General features: G+C 32.8%; 1 protein-coding gene across 2 annotated transcripts in view; it reads right to left on the reverse strand.

Moving 5' to 3' along the window:
* Positions 1-20755, reverse strand: part of hig (locomotion-related protein hikaru genki) — a 781895-nt gene extending 761140 nt beyond the window's left edge. The window contains exon 1 of one of the 2 annotated variants that reach the window (XM_074119349.1): positions 20548-20755. In XM_074119349.1, coding sequence (XP_073975450.1) covers positions 20548-20638 — 91 coding nt within the window. In that variant the 5' untranslated portion in view covers positions 20639-20755. The remainder of the gene's footprint in view (positions 1-20547) is intronic. The other variant, XM_074119350.1, reaches the window with a different exon arrangement.
* Between the last annotated feature and the right edge of the window lie 452 nt (positions 20756-21207).

Here is a 21207-nt window from a genome sequence, read left to right on the forward strand (position 1 = left end):
AGCTAGGAAGCTTTTTTGAAGGTTATGCATGGGCACAATTGTTGCATTGTTGGCTTGATGAAATGCACATTGTGAAGGATTGTAGCTCAGGCAATATTTTTAATGCATGATTATTGAGCAAATATTAGGATTTGTGCACGATGTACACTGGATGAGACAAGTTAGTGTGATACAGCAATGCGAAGGGCTAACCACAGATATTTGAAATCAAAATGGGGCTTTCCATTGACTAGCGAATAACAACATCGATTAAGTCAATAAAACTTTATTCACGGAAGTACAAATCTTCAGTACAAGACTTTGGCGTTTCCAGTACTTTGACACTTCCAGCTTTAAACCCTGAGAAGTTATTAGCCAGCATGTCCTAGCAGCTTCATCCGCTTGATCCCAACAAATTCTAACCACAGGGTTCGACAAGGAGAAGTGGAAATCGGCAGGTTTAGCTATTCCTTGTAGTCAACTCATTCCTTCACCCCTTCGCCATCCTAAATGTTCTAAAGAAAGCTACCCCAAGAGTGTTCTACGTAGAGGGTATTCCCTTCTAACATCTACCCAGACTTTTAGTTTATTTTATATTTTCAATTTAAGGCGCTTCTCCATCTAAGTTCAATGGCGCCTAAAGCTTTTTTCAGTGCATTGCTGGCCTTCGTGTTATCTTCGTTACACTGCATTCGAACCCCCTGATCTCCATGTTGAAATAAAGTATACACTAATCTTTGAGCTAATCTGTACCATCAGATTGAGGTTATGATAGTTTTAGTGGAGACGGAAACCTTACAAGATCTATCTAGAACCCCAAATGAAAAACAATAGCAGTCGATCAAGTCTAAAGTGAAAATCCTGAGCTAGCTGATCGAATAAAATTGCAGCATTAAATTATGAAAGCAGCTCATATTTATTATAATTTTATATAGATTTTGCGGGCTCGTAACCAAGATTTTGGCCCGGTCCTCTGCTTAACCGCTTCGGTTCCGCTAGATAAAAACGTGACTTCACTAAATCTGTTTACTTTGCTCGCGCTTTTTCTCGAAAATCGTTAGTCTAGCCTTAAGCTTCATTCATCACTCTTTTTTTAATCCTTTATTTTTACAATAAAAATAATAATAATACAAAATACAAAATTTAGGAAATTGTGTGGCTTATAACCGTCTGTAGTAGTTAGCTTTTATAGTACAAAGAAAAGGACATGAGTCAGGAAAAGATGAGAGTTGAAGTACAATGGAGAGTCAAAGAAGAGCAGCTAACCAAATTCTAAAGCTTTTACGAAAGAACAAAATGAATCAATTTTCTTGAAAATAAAAAAACAATAATAATAATAAATAAAATATATTTAAATTTTAGGTTCTTCATTTATAATTCTATATCTTAGATTCCAGGTACTCCTGGCAAAAGTAATCAGTGGAAGATAAACCAGGTGGAAGGTGAACAGGAAATTAACAATATAATGGCCAGAGAGACTAGAACTACCCATTATACTGAGTCGGAGATCACCTAGAATTGGATATAATAGCTAGAAAGTGATAGAGATCCTCCTGTACCCCTAAAGAGCACATACCATCATAACCAAGTCCGGACACTATTTAACCTGAGTAGTTCGCCTCGAATTTTAAAGAGCCATCTATGGTCACTGAAATTTAATTGCGCGTTGGCAATATGACCGTCTATATCGTCTATGTCCTCCATAAGTGTCCTGTAAAGGAGGAAACGCTCCATCTTTCTGGCCCTTCTCACAGACACCTTCCGAAAAGCACCCTGCGCACTCTATCCGACAACGCCGCCAATTGTGATTTCCTTCATGACTTTTGGCTCCTTTTATCGCCTCATGCAAGAGTATTAGTAAAGCATACCACAAAACATACAGGTTTCTGATTAAACAAACAATTCTTATAAAACTCGCCGTAGAACATTGAAGCATTCGTCATCTCTGAATACATTCCACAGAAATTCTAGGCATTATTTTGGGAATAGATAACATTCTAAAGAAATCCTATGTCTGTAAATTAACATTTTTAAGTGTCCATTAAAACGGCTAAATTCTGTTTTTATCTTCTATTCATACGGATTTACTATAAAATTTTCTATTTTCAATTAGGAACTTAATTACAATGAATTATCTAATTCAAGAAGAATATTGTAAGATAATATAATCTTATCTAAGTATCTTCAATACTTAGCTTGCCAAAAAACAAAAAACCTCTCAAAATTTAAATTGAATACCAAAAATTTGTTATTGTAACAAATTTAAGATTAATTTAAATAGATTATTCCTTCACTTCAGCTCCTTGGCTCATATCGTGCGGTATACGCCAGGAATATCGGAAAAAAGATTAAATATTATCTATCTGTTTGTCTACACAAATAGATGTTATGCTGTTTCATCTAATGATCTTGATAACCTTACAGTATTGCCGATTGACGATCAGTAGTTAATTTGTACCCATCTGAATAGCAACATGCGCACTTTAGTTTTATTGTTTGTGATTGTTTCATTATTTCTGAACTTTTCTTTACAAACTCCAATAAAGTATATTGAACGTAATTATAAACAATCTCGTATTCTGGTGGCACCAGATAGAATAAAAATAAAGATTTGCCCGAAAAATATGATACTGAAACAAGAAAGATGTGCTTACGGAAAATAGGTAATTTTTTCTAAATTAATTTAATTTCTGTATTAATCTGGCTTGAAATATTAATGAGCATTTCCCAACCGCAATTCGTTCAATAATGAAAGACAAACCAATTAAAAATCGGAACTTGTGATTAACATTTGGTCATTTAACCAGTAATATAAAATTTCTTTACTTTGGATTAATGTATCAGTTGCCAAAATACATGAACACAGTACCTAAACAATCATTCAGAACGGAAATGAACCTAATCTTTGATGTTGACCATGTAAAATAAATTACTATAGTTGATCATAAATAATAATCCCTGAAGATGACCTAGTTCCTGGGTGGAAAGCTTGACAAAAGTTAATAAAAAAGTATTACTGAAATTGGCAATGATCCTTCTTCCCGCTATTTAAGCTTTGACTTATTCACCAATCACAGGGATGGTTTCAACAGTGTACAGAGAAAAGCTCCGGGTGCCAATCAGCTCAGTTGTTGACCCTACTCAAATTTATTTAATCAATTAATTAATTAAATAAAGAAGATACAGAATAAAAGTTACTAAAGTTACTGCAGAAGAAGCTAACAGAAATTTAGAAAAATTAGTTCAGCTGAAGAAAAGTTAAATATTTATGTTCTTCGATTAATTAATACTTGATATGATTCATTTTCAGGGGCGAACTGGTGAAGCGAAGTTTCTGACGTCACCCGAATGAAGTTATCTTGGGAAAGTAGAAAAAAAAATAGTTTACAGATATTATTATACAGGCATTTTTTTTTTTTTTTTGTAACTAATCTATTGATTATTATAGAATTAATCTAGGGTCTAGAATTAATAAACTAATCATTTCAGTTGTTTTCATTTAAATTTTCGATTATGCTCATTTATTTTTATTAATGCATCATACATGTACCTAAATATTTCATGAATGTCACTAGTTATTAAAACTGTCCGGTAGGACAGTTGTATAAGGATTGATCGTCAAAAAGTGCACGAAAAAGCGTAACGTTAAAAAACACCCAACTTTGACAATTTTTTTCTCTTTTTCTATAAAAGATAAAATTCCCAAATTTTCTTTAAAATATAGGGCAAACCCTCCTTTATAACTGTAATTTTTTTGCAACCCCCCAGACCTAATTGATTTCGAGAAAAAAGTTGCCGAAAATGAGCAAAAACGGCATTTTCAGAAATTGTTGTTCTTCTTCTTCTTCTTCTTCTTCTTCTTCTTCTTCTTCTTCTTGTTGTTACCTTTTTTGTAAACTACGTAGCGCCTAAACGCGAGAACCGATTTTCATGAATGAGGTGAAATTCGATTCGGAATTTTATGTAGATGTGCCTTTTGGGGGTCTCGACGCTGTACACCGAATTAGAGAGGAGTTAGCCCCCTTTATGTAAGGCCCCCTTCAAAATTATTATTACTAATTACTCTGTAAATCTTGGCCCGATTTTGATAAAATTTGGTAGGATGATAGAGTTAGGGCTCCCCTACGTAACATTAAAGCGGCGATCTGCTCTTACACTAGTTAAGGGGAAGTATAGCAATCGTTTCAAATTATCGACAAGTGAACTGATTTTCATGAATGAAGTGTCATTCGAATCGAAATTTTGTACAGATTTGCACTTTAAAAGTCTCGTCGCTTCGCCTCATATGGAGGGGAGTTTGCCCCACCCAAGTATGGCCGTTTCTAAAACTATTATTACCAATATTTCTATAACGCTTTGTCCGATTTTGATAAAATTTAGCACGAAGAAGTGATTAAAGCTCCTCTACATGGCTGTGAAGTGCCATCATGCTCTTACACCTACTAAGAGGAAGTACTGAAATCGTTAAAATTATCAATGGGTGAACCTATTTACATTAATGAATTGTCGTTCGATTTAAAATCTTTGCCTCTTTGCCTTTTAGGGAGAAGTACTGTAATCGCCCGTTTATTTTTCTTACTCCTCTTAAAAGGAAGGTCTGAAATCGCAGTTTAAATTTGCTTTTTACGTACAAATACCTTCCTATTTTATTAAAACTGTCCGGTAGGACAGTTGTATAAGGGTTGACCATCAAAAACTGCACGAAAAAGTGTAACGTTGAAAAACACCCAACTTTGACAATTTTTTTCTATTTTTCTATAAAAGATAAAATTCCCAAATTTTCTTTATAATATAGGGCAAATCCTCCTTTATAACTGTAATTTTTTTGCAACCACCTAGATCTAATAGGTTTCGAGAAAAAAGTTGCCGAAAATGAGCAAAAACGGCTTTTTCAAAAAATGTTCTTGTTCTTGTTCTTCTTCTTCTTCTTGTTGTTCTTGTTACCTTTTTGTAAACAACGTAGCGCCTAAACGCGTGAACCGATTTTCATGAATGAGGTGTCATTCGATTCGGAATTTTATGTAGATGTGCCTTTTGGGGGTCTCGGCCCTGTACATTGAATGGGAGAGGAGTTTGCCCCCTTTATGTAAGGCCCTCTCCAAAATTATTATTACTAATTACTCTGTAAATCTTGGCCCGATTTTGATAAAATTTGGTAGGATGATAGGGTTAGGGCTCCCCTACCTAACAATAAAGCGACGATCTGCTCTTACACTTGTTAAGGGGAAGTATAGCAATCGTTTCAAATTATCGACACGTGAACCGATTTTCATGAATGAAGTGTCATTCGAATCGAAATTTTGTACAGATTTGTACTTTAAAAGTCTCGACGCTATGCCTCATAAGGAGGGGAGTTCGCCCCACCCAAATAAGGCCCTTTCTAAAACTATTATTACCAATATTTCTACAAAGCTTAGTCCGATTTTGATAAAATTTAGCACGAAGAAGTGATTAAAGCTCCTCTATGTGGCTGTGAAGTGCCATCATGCTCTTACACCTACTAAGAGGAAGTACTGCAATCGTTAAAATTATCAATGAGTGAACCGATTTACATCAATGAATTGTCGTTCGATTCAAAATCTTTGCCTTTTAGGGAGAAGTACTGTAATCGCAGTTTATTTTTCTTGCTCCTCTTAAAAGGAAGTACTGAAATCGCAGTTTAATTTTGCTATTTACGTACAAATACCTTCCTATTTTATTCAAAACGCTTTCTCAAAAAAATGGTTATTGAGGATGGTTTGGGGACCGTAACTATAATCATTCTTTAAAAGATCTCTCCAGTGGTAGTTACGGTTCCGATTTAACACCTTATCAGGTTATAATGATAGAATAGCTTATTCCAAATTTTAAAAAATCTGTAAAGCAGACGTAACTTTGCAAATAGACAAAAAGGAAAATCTATCCAAAAGGTACAAAAATCTCCTTAACAAAAACTTACAGTTTTAAAAGTTAAGTATAAGGGTTGATTAAACGCCAAAAGGTACACAAATCAGCAGTTCCCAACATTTCATTAATACTTCATTGATATAATTTAAGTAATTTTACTGCATTAACTTTTCCTTCACATTTTTTAGAATTTATTAGATGTCACAGACCCTTATGCTGGCCATTTTCGTCTACAAAATATTTACTCAAGTAGCACACCATTTAACTTAGATTGAATGTAATATCTATTTATCTATAATAATCAAACTATTAATCACAGGTGAAAAAGAAAACGTTATAAAAAATATAAAAAAAATAAGAGGCTAAAAAATTCATAAACTTTTTTTAAAATCAATAATTTTATGCATTTATTTTTATTTTTAAATAAAAATCATTGGTTTAAGTTCATTCTTCGATTAAAGTAATTGTTATTTTATGTTGTAGTCAAACGTTTGTAATAATAAGTAATAAATAATCTGGCTTTATCGCAAATAATATAGTTTTCTTCAATTACATTCTCAATCTAGGTGTTCTTCCCACAATGTTATATATATGTAATATAAAATAAAGAAAATAAAGATATGCATATTTTTAGGACATCTAATTATTCCAGTATTTTACCATAAGTAAAATTAGGGGGACTAAATTAAATTACAATTGAGAAATGAGTAAATATTGTTGAATAATCTAGTTGTTATTAAATGTATGTTATTTGTGCTCACGAATATTTCGGTAAGACGAATTTAAGACTGAAATATTGTTTTGAATCCTCCGTGATTGAAATTTAAAAAGTGGCCGACTCTAACTTTGTTTTTTTCTACTTTAACATGCATGTATATGTGACTACTCAGAATAATTCATCACTCATTTTATCATAATTATAATAAAAAAATATTATGAATGAACTGGCCAGCATAAGGGTCTGTGACATCTAATAAATTCTAAAAAATGTGAAGGAAAAGTTAATGCAGTAAAATTACTTAAATTATATCAATGAAGTATTAATGAAATGTTGGGAACTGCTGATTTGTGTACCTTTTGGCGTTTAATCAACCCTTATACTTAACTTTTAAAACTGTAAGTTTTTGTTAAGGAGTTATGCATAAGGCTCTATCCTTAATACAAAATAAATAAATACAAATTTTTAGTTTGCTTCTATAGTTTCGTATTGTCTTATATTCACTTTTATTTCTTTATAGAATATAGTTAAAAGTTATGGCAACCTTGGCAGACGGATTGAGGTCCAGATCAAGTAAATTGATTGGTCTTTTCTATTAATCTGTTGCAGTTAAAACCATTAATTCACTTTATTCTTACTCACCTCCAATAATCAGTGAAGAAGCTGATAATTGGAAATAAGAATTTATAAATTGAAAACAATTTATAATTTAAGTGAAACGGAATTTAGATGTGGTTAGCAAGCTGAGGTCTAGAGAGACAAATGTTATTCACCCAAAAACCTTAGGGATTTTTCTAAGAGATAAACCACAAAGTCAATTAACCTAGATTGTATAAATACTGTAACTTCGCCGGGAGACATATTGTCTAAATACAAACGCGTTGTTACGCTGTCAGTTGGTTTAACCGTTTTAAATATTAGCCTTGTTCTATAGTTTATATTTGGAAATAGCTTCTTATTAATCTTATCATCAAACTAGTTATTTAAAATATTTCTTAACTTCAAACTTCTTGATTTTTGTGCAACATAACCCTCCGAGCTCAAAAGGTGTGTCCACAATACTCCAAACTTCTATCTTAAGTAATTTCCGATTTATTCGTAAGATTTATTTAATTACTTCCTGCTCTTCATGAAGTTTATATATTGAAGAACAAAAGACATGTGCGGGATATACAAAATGGCCTTGTTCAATGTGATACATTTTTCCTTCATTTAAGTGTATATAAGAATATACATGAACTAACATATAAGCCTTGGCGAAATACCATTATTTTATTTAAAACTGAATATCTAATTACAATATGAATTAATAAACGATCGTAGGCAAACAAGATGTTATTTTATTTCATTTTTTTGAAGCCACGAACTTACCAAGACTTACAGTAACTGATTTGTACTGAAGTATACATAGCAAATCTTACGAATAAAAAGGAATTTGTGTTAAATAATGAAATGAGTTTTACATAAAGCAAATTTATATTACTAAATTGTAATTACATTTAATGTTTTACCGTCTAATAAATACGCCTTTAATTTGTGAATTTGGTAAACATTTCAACGAAGTTATACTACCTTGCCTAAATTAATCTGATAGGTGCCAGGATTGAAATTATTCGACCTAATATTAATGTTTGTACTTGTTACATCCCATATTATACCCAAATTAACTTGAAAGTAAGACAAAAATTAAAAATTATAAACAATATTGCTGAATATCGAGAGATGTCGTCACTGCCCTAAATAGTGAAAGGTGCTACTAAAATCGAAGAGTTAAAATAAATAAAAAAAATCCATAATTTTTCCGACATTCTTGCAGTTCGTAGTATAGAAATGATACCATATTGGTGGAGTCGCTTGGTAGAGGAGTTGTTGAAACGTGAGGCAAGTTGACCAGGACAGAGATGGTGGTAAAAGGACACGATAGTGAATTGGTGAGAAGAACAGTACGTGTAAGGCATAGTGACCCGGAGCAGTAGGTATTTGAGTAGAGGCGGCACTAGAGCAGTGTTGTTGAGGTAGTGTGTAGACTATTGTTGGCGATGAAGTTGAAGAGCAGCAGTAAGAAGTGTAGTCTAGAATGTCCTCTAGGACCAGAGAATGAAAGGAGAGTCGCGGAGAGTGTGAGGAAGTGGTCTGCTCCTGGGCACCATCTTACTTCTATGCAATGGGAACGGGCGATTGTCAGTGGGTTGTGACTGCACATAAATCAGCAGCATACTCTCCATGGGAACTAGACTCGGCTAGACCTGGCTTGTCTCGTATTCCACCAGTTGGGGTCAGAAAGACAAGCAGACTCTGAAGCCCAGTTAATAAACAACTCCCTTGGTCTTGCCGCTCTAAGATATGTGCATTTAGAGAGAATCTACAATGTAAATTGCTTCTTATAGATGAGGTCTGTTAATCTTTTCTTTAAAACATATTTGATTAGGTGACTCGCATGACTTTTTCATTCTAATATGTCGCCTTTCGAATTTTTACACTCTTTTAAATGATTATTTTTTATTATTTTAATTTTTAAACATATTTAATTTTTATTAATAAAATAAGAATATAATAATTTCATTTTTTATAATTGCGGTAGTTTTTTTGAGAAAGTTTTATCTTTAAAGAATTATTTCTTCCATCATTCCTTTTCAGCCAATTATTTTCAATTATATAATTGACGTTTGACAGGTGCAATATCTAAATGTGAATATACTTCATTCATACTAAATTGGATAAATATCACTAGAAGTGACAGTTCCAAATTCTACCATTTTGCTTTTAGGTCAAAAATCAAATAAGTTATTAAAATACTTTAAATTTTTAGAGCGAAATTTCAATTTAACAATTCACACTGAATTTCAGCACTAATTCATCACAGTATCGTATATATTTGATAACCTTCGAATTACATATTCTGAATCCATTTATTATTATAAAATAAACAGTCCTACCATTATTATTAATTCTTAAATGAAACTGTCATAATTATTTATTACTATAATTAATTTGTTATTCAAATCGGCTAATTACTGGTTAACTTTCTTTAAATTTTTAATAAAAATATTGCGATCGTGTTTAACTTTGAGATTTGCCGGAAACAACTTTTTTTAGATATCTTGAAGCTCGAAAAGTAGTTTTTAGTAAAATAGACTGTATGATGTGAACAAAGTATGTCTTACAAGTAAAAGTCATAAGAAGCTCAAATGAAGCTTAATTGAATGTATTTTTCACTAGATTTGTGATTTTTTTTATTTTCGATTATGGCGTCGACATTTCTCATAAAATTGAGCGCAAAATGAAGTGAGTTACTTTTCAGGCTGCGATTCTTTTTGAACTTTTCAAACATCTTTTTGTAAAAAAATAATAATAGTTTTTTTTTTAGATTAAAGAACTGATAATATAAAAATTGGGGGAAAAACACTGCTTTATTTCTGCGTTAATATCGTTAAAATGAACTTTGCTATATATCATTAAATATTAAGTAATTAAATAAGTAATAAAGGGGAATGTTCATACAAAGTTTGGTAATAGTTCGCTGGATATTAATGATTGTTCGGCTAACCGCTGGCGCCTCGTTTAATTACTACATACTGGCCTCTGTTTCTCTTACAGATACGGACCTTTATTTCATCGATTCAACAATGAAAATACAGTGTTCACTCGATTATCACACCTAAAGATCCGTTGCCTTATAGCATTAAGAGCTATATTTACCGGACAGTTTAATGAAAAACGTAAATAAAATAAGTACTTTTTTTTTTGTATTTTTAATTATGTATATAATGTATTTTCAAATAATATTATAAAAGTAATAGTTTATTTTCAAAACGGTGACCAAAAAATTTGTTCAAACTTCAAAAACTTGTATCATATTTATTTCTTATCAAAATTGCCACTTTTAAATACTCCTCTTCAAGTGGTTTTTCGTCCCTATTTTTTCCTTAGAAGAACCGTTTACTTTATATGCAATAAATATAAAAGATTATATTGTAATGTAATATAATATACAAAACTTACACATAAAAATATTATAGTAATTATAGAAAAAAGTTATGAATCTAATTGCATCTAAACAGGGCCGGATTTAAATGAAAAGTGGCCCTAGGCTTTACTCACTTATGAGGCCCTTTCACCTCCCATTTTTAAGTTTGTAAATTACATGAGAGATAATAAAATACATCACTAAATTAGTGTTTTAGTGTTCACTGTTTTTAGAATAGCGTAATTTTAATTGTGCTAACAATTTGAATGTAGGCCCCTCTTGATCTTGAGGCCCTAGGCTGAAGCCTAGTTAGCCTATAGGAAAATCCGGCCCTGTATATAAGAAGTTTACGGAAAACCTAAAAGCCATTTTCGATAAAACTATCCAATGAGTGAAAATGGGACTGCGGTTAAAAAAATTTCCTCCATACTTATATTAGCTACAAATTTTACTCTCTAACAGTGCCCAAGAGATAGAACTGCACATTACCCCAAAAAATGGCCATTAGTGGGAATCTATTCACTAGATCTCCTAGAAGTACCCTCAATCGAATCTTCCAGGGAGAAATTTCAAATATTTGCAGATCTATGTGTTACATTGTCACGTTTAAGGGCATCGTCAGAGCGGTTTTCAAGAGAATCCTTACAAATTGACTCAGTAAAGTGTATTTCCAGTTTTTTTTTATTCATAACTTTACTGTAGCGTCCTCCGTTTGTAACTAGGCGAAATATTAAATTTGTGAACAGTTCAATTTCTTTTTGTTTTCGACTTTGCAGTTTCTACAAACAACACAAAGACACCAATACTCCACCAATAGAAATTCACTTCCTTCCTTCTCTAAGAAAACTCAATTGGCAAATCTGGATAATTACAATAACTTATTTCCTACGAGGAATAAGGAAAAGAGACATGTTAGTTTTGTGTAGTTGACTAAATACTCTGGTAATTCCCGCTCTGAGAAAAGATTAAATGGCCTAGTTCTTCTGCATTTGCGAAGAAACGAGGATCCATATCTTGTCCACATTATTAGTTTGGACTAAGGATACTGAGTTAAATAGCCGAGCGGATAGAGATGAACCCCGCAATGTTAAGAAGTATTGTGGCACCGGGTCTGATTCCCGGACTAGCTCTTTGGATAAAATATTTAACGGTTAAAATGAGTAATTTATACTAAAGTGTGTTTACTGGTCACCTCCGTCTACTAATTGTATAGTTGGGCGAAAAGCCCACCTGCAAAAAAAAGTAAGCTTTACTTTTACTTTTACGTAGAGTTGGCCAGCCTCGCTTTGCCAAGTGCATTAGTTGAGCAGTTTGGAGCTCTCCTGCAGTCCTAACTGCAGTTCACTGAGTGCATTAAGCAGCACACAAACGCCAAAAAACCATTTTCTTCCCCCCCCCCCAAAAAAAAGTTCAAAATATGAAGTGTTACTTTAAACTAATGGATTTCGACCTTAATCTTACTGACAGATTACCAAATGATGGAAGAGGATAACTGAGTTTTAGGACTTTCAATTTGGACCTCTTATTTCTGACAAATGTGTACACACAAAAGGAACACGTACTTCTTCATAAATGGTGCTACAACTCATGAAGAGTCTTGGCCTCCTCAAGACGTGCCCGCCAGGCGTCTCTTTCCTGCGCAGCCGCCCTCCAGTTTCTGAATCCTAACATTACAAAGCATCTCTTGCCACACAATCCTGCCATCGCGTTCTTGGTCTGCTTACCCTCCTGGGACCGTGTTCGCTACCATCCATAATTTTTTTTTGGGTATTTCTTCATCCCCCATCCTTGCCACGTGCCCTGCCCATCTCAGTCTTCCGAGTTTTTTTATAATTTTGGCGATATCAGGTTCCTTGAACAAAGCATATAGTACCTCCTGGTTATTCCTGATTCTCCAACTCTGTCCAAAAGGAACACATAGATCACTTTTACAAAATTCTTTATTCGGGTTATGGGGTACTACGGTGAATAATCAATTTCAAACATCCAACACCAATGCATTTATCCTTGCAGTAAATAAGAAAAAGTAAGTTTAGAGCGAAATTAAATCAAATTTCAGCGAGCTTTTAGCTATATTGGATGGTAAATTTCGTATTAAACTCATACTGCAACATCATCAAAAATGCCATTACTTTTACGACAGCTGTAATTAGAGTGGCAAAACTAATATTTTAAAGCGTCAAATTAGTTCTGAAAAATGTTGAATAATTTATTCTTTTTAATGGAACCTCTTATAACCTTTGTTACAAAAATAAACATTTCTTGGTTAAAAAATGTGGTTAGGTCAACAGTACTGCTTAATTTCTTTGATTTTAACAATCGTATCATTCAAGTTTATTGTTTTTCTGAGAGCTCTCAGAGTTTCATCTTTCATCAGAGGTATACGAGGTGTGTTCAAAAAGTAACGGGAATTTTTAAATTTCGCGGGTTTGGAGAGTCTGATTGTAAAATTTTTTTTTTTATTATGTTGGTACACATGCCCCTGAAGTACGATAAAATTTTCAGTAATATTCATTGTTTACTTCTTACGTGGCAGCCGTTAAGGTTAGACGTGTTTTTCGAGCTTGGCGATTTTTGTTTGTTAAAAAAAATGGATCAAAGAATTTGTATTAAATTTTGCGTAAAAAATGAAATAAAGTGTGTGAAATGTTAATAAAGGCATATGGTGAGTCTGCTATGAGTAAAACAAGGATTTACGAGTGGTATAAGCGTTTCCAAGATGGCCGCGAAAACGTTGAAGATGACGAACGACCTGGACGTCCAAGCACATCAACAACCGATGAAAACGTGAAAAAAGTGAAAGAAATGGTTATGAACGATCGCCGAATCACAATCAGAGAAGTCGCTGATGATGTTGCCATATCAATTGGCTCATGCCATGAAATTTTTTCGGATGTTTTGGGTATGAAACGTGTGGCAGCAAAATTTGTTCCAAAATTGTTGAATTTCGAACAAAAACAGCGGAGAATGGAAGTTGCTCAAGAGTCACTCAATGAAGTCGACAACGATGCGGATCTACTGAAACGTGTTATAACAGGTGACGAAACATGGGTTTACGGATATGATGTCGAAACTAAGGCTCAATCGTCCCAGTGGAGGCATTCTGGATCGCCAAGACCGAAAAAGGCTCGACAAGTGCGGTCGAATGTGAAGGTTATGCTCACTGTGTTCTTCGATTTTAATGGCATAGTGCATCATGAATTCTTGCCACAAGGTCAAACAATCAATAAGGAGTACTACCTACAAGTTCAACGCCGTTTGCGTGAAGCAATCCGAAAAAAACGCCCGGATTTGTGGCAAAACAATTCATGGATTTTGCACCACGATAATGCACCTGCTCACACTTCATTGCTTGTTCGTGAATTTTTGGCCAAAAACAAAACTTTAACGATGCCCCAGCCTCCATATTCGCCAGACATGGCTCCATGTGACTTTTTTCTATTTCCAAACATAAAGAGAACATTAAAAGGCCGTCGTTTTACAAGCATAGATGACATTAAAAGCGAATCGCTGAAAGAGCTGAAAGCTATCACAAAGATCGAGTTTCAGAAGTGTTTCGAGGATTGGAAAAAGCGCTGGCACAAGTGTATTGTATGCGAAGGGGACTACTTTGAAGGCGACAATATTAATGTAGATGAATAAATAAATATTTTTTTCAAAAAACGAAAATTCCCGTTACTTTTTGAGCACACCTCGTATAAATCAGTATCTGCAAAAGGACAAATGTCCATTGTCTATAGTGTAACATGTGTATTTGAATTTTTGTTTGTATTTTGTAATTTGAATAAAGACACTACTTATCTATCTAATTTAATCAGTTTGATATGAAATTTCGTCTTTTGCATTACACTTATTGATCTAAAATTTGGTCCTTGATACAAAAAATAAAAATTAAAAACATGTTTGCTATGACGGATAAAATCAAAGCAAAATGGCTATCTCTTGGTTACTTTGTCCAAGCGTGCTAAAATTGGTTACCAATCAAACTTAAGCTTTCTAATTTAATAAATTGAAGGTGACATTTCATCCAACGGAATCACAGAGGGCTTTAATTTCCTCGTTTCAAGATAAATATTTTTCTCTCTAACGTACTTGAGAACTCTCTATAAAATTAAATTTGAAAATAATTTTTGTGCCATTTTTTTACACAATGAGATTGTATTCCGCGCTAGAAAGGTTACAATTCACCGTTTTCACCAATAAATAAATATTATTTTCCAATTGCAATGCCTTAGACGTTTGGTTATTTTATTGAAATTGGGTTCAGTATAGAATATACTGAGTTTTATGATATTTATACACTCATGTGCTTCTTCCCTTTTGCTATATTTTATTTCGCAACATCATCACCTGCTTATGCTTAAATTTTATTTTTACTGTCACTTACCAACTATATTGTGCAGATTGTCCATATTCAGTTTAGATTGGAATATCCATTTAAAATTGGTTTTACGATTTTTTCTGTGTGTGTGTTTTTGTGTATGTAATTACCTACACTATCTCAAAAAACAAAAAAATCCAGAACATTCAAATTTGAATTATTCTCCAAACAGCCTCAATCTTCCACCGAATGCTGGAAAAATAAAAGTAATCGAAATTTTTAAGAAAAACTCATTAGGCCCTTATGTGATCATTATCAGACCTAAGTGCTGGCACTTTTTATAAAAGTTTCCTTGCCTAATGGGCTTTCTAACGGTGCATCATTTGCCCAGGATTCCTTTTATATTCGTATGAGAAATTACGTTTGTTTTGCAAGTAAACGTGTTTACGAGCACTCAAGAGTGTTAGTTATCAAGTTGTTTAATTCATTGAAAACTCTTTTAGATGGGCCAGTAGTCAATTTTTAAATTAGGCTGTCTTAAAATAAGGAAGTCAAAGGTTACAGATTGCCTTTTAAACATTTACTTCTGATCTCACGGAAATATTTGAGAAAATGTAATGAAATATTTTAAACAAGTACTTAAACAAAAATTCATATAGTTTGTATTTACTCCAAATTACAATTTCTATAAAAAAGAAATTTTTATAAAAAGTGCCAGCACTTTTAAGTGACTTTTTTAAGTGAGTTTTCTTAAAAATTTCGATTACTTTTATTTTCCCAGTTTCCGGAGGAAGATTGAGGCTGTTTGGAGAATATTTTATGCTTCAAAATGGTGTCAATTTTTAAAAATTTATGTGTCTTTCTAACCGTGTCATCAGAATCGAATTCGGATTAAAACTTTCTGAGTAATAACATTTTTATTGCAAAAAAAAGTAATGATTTTAGAAAAATAATTAAAGTGATGTCACTAATGAATAGTGGAAAATATGAAGTTGGCCAATACGTCATTGAACTCCAATTTACGTAGATGTACTACACGCAGTAGGTTTATGGACAATACTTACTGGTTCACCCTATATACTCGTATCCTTCTAGGATGTAGTGTTCTGTTTAATTTTTTATATTTTTTTTACTCTACACTGTTTTAAGGTACGTTTTAAAAGGGAGGTATAATTGATCGTGTCCTAGACGAATTACGAAATAATTGAAGGGAATAAAAAAGTTACTTGTAAATGCGTCTCAGGTATGAAGTTTTAGGGAAAAAAATAAGCAGAAAAATAAGTCGCAGGATTATCTTAGGCTCAGGTCTGTCTGCCATTGGCTGCTACCTTGAAAATTTCCTCTACCCCCTCCTTTGATTTATTTATTTTTTAACATTTCCTCCAGGAAATCCTTTTTAAGGCAGTTCTAAAGGGGTGGTTGACAATGTGCGGCCGTATCACAAAAAGAAAATATCCAAATCCATTCTATAAAGTGACATCCGGTTTAGTCGGGTCTACTAAGGACGCCAAATAGAAATTAAAGTTTCCACTTCCGGCGAATTTCCATGTTTTTGTGACATTTTGCTTTCCACTGACTCTGAGGGGGACCTCTAAGTGGTAAATTCCAAAATTCCATCTCTCCGATGAAAAATCGAAATCGAAACTTTGGCGTGATCGCAATATTTTTCTTACATTAGTAAGCGAAAGTATCAAAAAGTGACGTTTAACTCCCTCAATTCATTACTCAAACCAAATTTTAATTTTATTTTATCTCCATTAGAATAAAAATAATTGCTTCCATCCCAGTCGCATCATGGCTGCTCATCCTAGAGGTTACATGATTGAGCGAGCATCAAACCTTCTGCATGTAAACCAATTGTACCTGACCTCATTATAAACTAGAATCGGTCTTGAGATCTGGTCCAGACACGCTCTAGGACAGAGTCTGTTGGTGACCATCAATTAACGTGAAGATGCAATTTCCAACCAGCTCTAACAGGTGGATTTCCACGCCGGCATATGTATTATATAAAGGGGTTACCTTTAGGCGTCTGTGTGAATTGAATCGCCACACAGATTAAACTCGCCAAATATATTACACCAATTAAAGCGCGTTTTACATGGAATAATCACTAATATAAATACAATAAGTATTTAAGATAATAGAAAATAAGTTAAGATTTATAAGAGTTGCCATCTTACTAAGGTACAATCTCTTTGTAAATTAAAGGTGTCCATGACAAAACCGTCACCCTCAATCTCAAGTCGTCTAGTCACAAAAAAAAAAAAACTACCTTAATCAAGTATTTATAGAACGCGAACCTCAAGCTAGTATCTTACGATGATGGCTTTAATTCGTAGCTATTTCACAGCGTGGGTGTTAATTGCAATGAAATTAGATGCAATTTGAAAACTAAAGCCTAATCATCCTCTACCAAAAGTGAATCGAATTTCACAGAGAAAAGGTTTGAAATAAACATCACAGTTACCAGTATTCTGAAATTTAAGAAGAAAACTCCATGGAGTCATTTTCAAAAAAAAAGAGAGAAACCAAAATTTTGAAACATCAATTCAATTAAGTATTCTTTACAAAGAGCCACTTCTGTACAATTTACCAATCTACCACCTTTCTGCTTTACTAAGCATTAAATCTAAAGTTAAATTACGGATTGGTCGATAAAGTATTTGATTGAATTTGCTAATTTTCAGAATTGTTTTCCAGTTATCCGCGTTTATCTTGAAATCCACTTCATCATTCAATTTGGGTACCAACTACTCCTAAAAAAAAAGAAGCTATAATGTTTATTTGAAATTTTTGCTTTGAAAATTCACTTTTAAGGAGTATTGTGATGGGGGAAAGGCACTTGGAACTTCCACTCTAAAGTATCATTTCAGGGAATTTAATTTATTTACCATTTAACGGGAATTCAAAAATTAATTTAATCTAATTGTCCGTCCAGGTAACGGAGCGATCAGAGACGATGACCGCAAAGCTAAAATCTGTTTTGGTTATTGTGTTCGATTTCTGATCATTACCTGTTTCCGTCCAAGGTATAGGATCGGTAATTGGATGTAAAGGACGCTTAAAAAACTATGTAATGTATTAAACTTTACATAAATTAAAAGTATAAATAAAGATAAAAATAAAGCAATATAATAATAAAATAAATAAATATAAATATAAAACATAAATATTGTATTTATTATAAAATAAAAATAAAATGACGTAACCGTTGGTACTAATTTCGCGAAGGACTTTTGGTTTGTTTTTTGTTTAATTTTAAACAATTTTCTCTAAAATCGAAAATCTGGACATCTTCAGATTCTTTAAACTTAGTATATTAACTATTCCAGATAAGGGTTTGTTTGTTAGAAGCAAGAAGTTAGTTCAATTGCTACCACTGAGTAACATATATGAGTAAAATGGGCTTCTTCACCAGGAGTGATGTTAAGAGCGGGAGAACGTTCATACTTTCTTGTAGTGCGCCGAAAAGGCACCGAGCGCCAATGCCTTGGGTAATGATGAAAATTGATAACAAGAAAAGTATTAATAGCTATTTTTTGAAAACTGCCATAAAATATTCAATTTTAGGGCAGTCGCCCTCCAAAAGTAAAGGTATACTTACCTCCAAAGTGCAATTTCTTTGAATTTTACAGTTTTACCAAAACATTAGTGAGAATTAAATGAAGATTTTTTTGATGGAAATTGATCTACAAGAAGTGAGCCTCTTGATGATATTGGATTTTTGCAGTCCTAAAGCATCCATCAAGATAAAGAAGACTGTTGGAAATACTATCCATAAATACCGATTTTATGGAAAAGTTTCTACAAAAATGAATTAAAGTACTTATAATTAGCTTTAGCTTTTAGTAAAAATTCGAGATATAGAGAAAACTGAGAATTATAGTGTTCACGCCACAGGTTTATTTCCATTTCTCCTATTAGTAGTACGAATTATAGTTTTTTTTCTGTTCACTACGTCATCTGCGTAAATACTTATCGTTCTCGAAGCATATTTAACATGAATATTCGTTTTAAGCGGATTTCTAAGAAGTTAAGCTTTACTCAAAAGTCCTGCTTCATTACTTTTAAACCGATATTCAAGCCACTTAATTTTATCGCAATAAGCGAAATTAAAATAAAATTTCATTCTAAAGATGGACTTACGATTTAAATTTACAGTATGATTCAAATTTTAATATCTACTTTAGGAATTCTATGTAATTAATACGTGTGTGTTAGCTAACACCTTTGGTATTTCAAATTTATTCTTAAATTAGCACGTTTGTTCTCAAATTACTGCTTGTTGCCTATAATTTAGAACTAATTTATAACTTGTAGGGCAAATTTATGTTAATTTAAATAAGAATGCGAGTTATTAGGGTTGTTTACACCGGCGTCTCTCACAAACAAGAATTGATATCAAGTTTTATAGGTTATATTTCCATTTTTATATTATTTATTTGTTTTGAAAATACCTTTTTAGATAATTTTTTTGTTAGTTCTTACGAAAATCAAATGAGTCCCTTCTTCGTATGAGTCCATAAAAGCTTAAAAAAAAATATATTTTACATAGACATAAGTTGCTAATAGTTTGTAACCATGGATACAAAATAAAACAAAAAAAATGTTAAATTTATTGTAGATAGCCGTAAAATAATCCAAAGGAAATTTAATAAGAAAATTTTGATTTTTATTAATCAAAAATAAAGTAAAGAAAAAAGAATAAAAATAAATACGTAAATAAATAAAAAAAAAGATAAAACAAGACCCAAATATTAATTAAATTAATTCATAAATATAAAAAAACTAATAACTTCAAAACAAGCTTCATTGTTGACTAAGAGCCCGTCTGAAGAGCCATGTTTTTAAAGCAAACTTTGAATGCATTAATCATGATGAAAGGAAAATTTATTTTCATCTTTAGAAAAGCTCAAGAGTGAACAGTTTTATAAAAATTTGATTTAGGCCCATAATAAATTAATTTTTCTTTTAAAAAATTTAATTTTTAATATAGGAATTTAATAAACGAATTATTTTCCAATATTAAAAATTCTTTCATATAAAACTGTTTTCCCAAAATAATTATCTTTTCTCAGAAGGTTATTTTCATTTATCAATTTTGTTTTGGAGGTAAAATAATTAATTTATTTAAAAGTATTCTTTTTTAACAAAATACTATATTAAATATATGTATAGATTAAATTCTTTTGTGTCACAATTTAATTAAACAAATTTAAATATGGTGATAAATAAAAAGACGAAAATTAATTGATATCTAGACTTATCTAAAAAAAAAAAATCTCAATATAAAATTACTATGGAAAGCAAGAATTTCCAATAATTAAGAAATAATAAAGTAAAAATCAAAAAAGAAAAATGGAAAATAACATCAAATAGGAATAGTCAATGACTAGATTCTGCAGGGTAACATCGCCATCCATCAGAAGTGGCAGTATTGAAGGAAGAATTCAAAACATGGTACCATACACAATCCGGAAGTTGGTAGTGATTTTGGGGCAATAGAAATTTGGGTTATAATTTATACATTTTGTCATGATGGGTTCACTAATGCACCAAAATATGTGTAATTTTTAAAAATAATTTGAAGCCGATGTAAATAGTATTATTGCAAACAATATTTAAAATATTAGCCCATTAAATTTTTTTATTAATTCCTATATCCGTAAATACCTGGATCAGTGAGTTTTGGATGACCATGCGTGGCAGCCAGGTAGGAGAAGAGTTGCACAAGAAGTAAGAACAGTATGGTTGCCAGTGTCATGACAATGTTATCGCGACAATAGCTAGGGCCAGACTACCGGCCGTACATGGCCCGAGAACACTGGATCACTACTGAGCGGCTAGAAGTGAGTGTTAGCGAGGCTACAGCTGTGAGCCTAGGCAAGACGTACGGGATGTGATGGGTGGCGAAGTGGTGGTGGCGCAGGCGTTCAACCCAATCCATAACAAGCCACCGCGCCAACCAAACCAAGCCACCTCCTGCCTCCTGCTCAGCCTCCACAATATACAACCCGATCCGTCTGTGTGTGTGTGTGTGTACTTCCTAAACTCACTGGTATCTCCATCTACTCGCGCACCGGGTGCTTCCCGCGGGACGCCTTCAGGTGTCCCTCACTCTAGTCTACTTTACCAGCTTCCGCCTGCTGCCAAACTTCACCACCTTCGGACTCATTCTTACTTGAAAGCGTTTCCCTTTATTCTTTACTACTGCATAGATGGGATAAATACGTACAACTTCTACAAGAGAGAGGTGATGTCACTATTAATGCAGCTAAATGTAGCAACATAAAACTATGCATGTACAACAGCTATGTTATATTACACTGACTT

The sequence above is a fragment of the Rhodnius prolixus genome, unplaced genomic scaffold, assembly GCF_049639745.1.
Source record: "Rhodnius prolixus isolate KJV_2025 unplaced genomic scaffold, Rpr scaffold_2, whole genome shotgun sequence".
In the NCBI taxonomy this organism is placed as follows: domain Eukaryota; kingdom Metazoa; phylum Arthropoda; class Insecta; order Hemiptera; family Reduviidae; genus Rhodnius; species Rhodnius prolixus.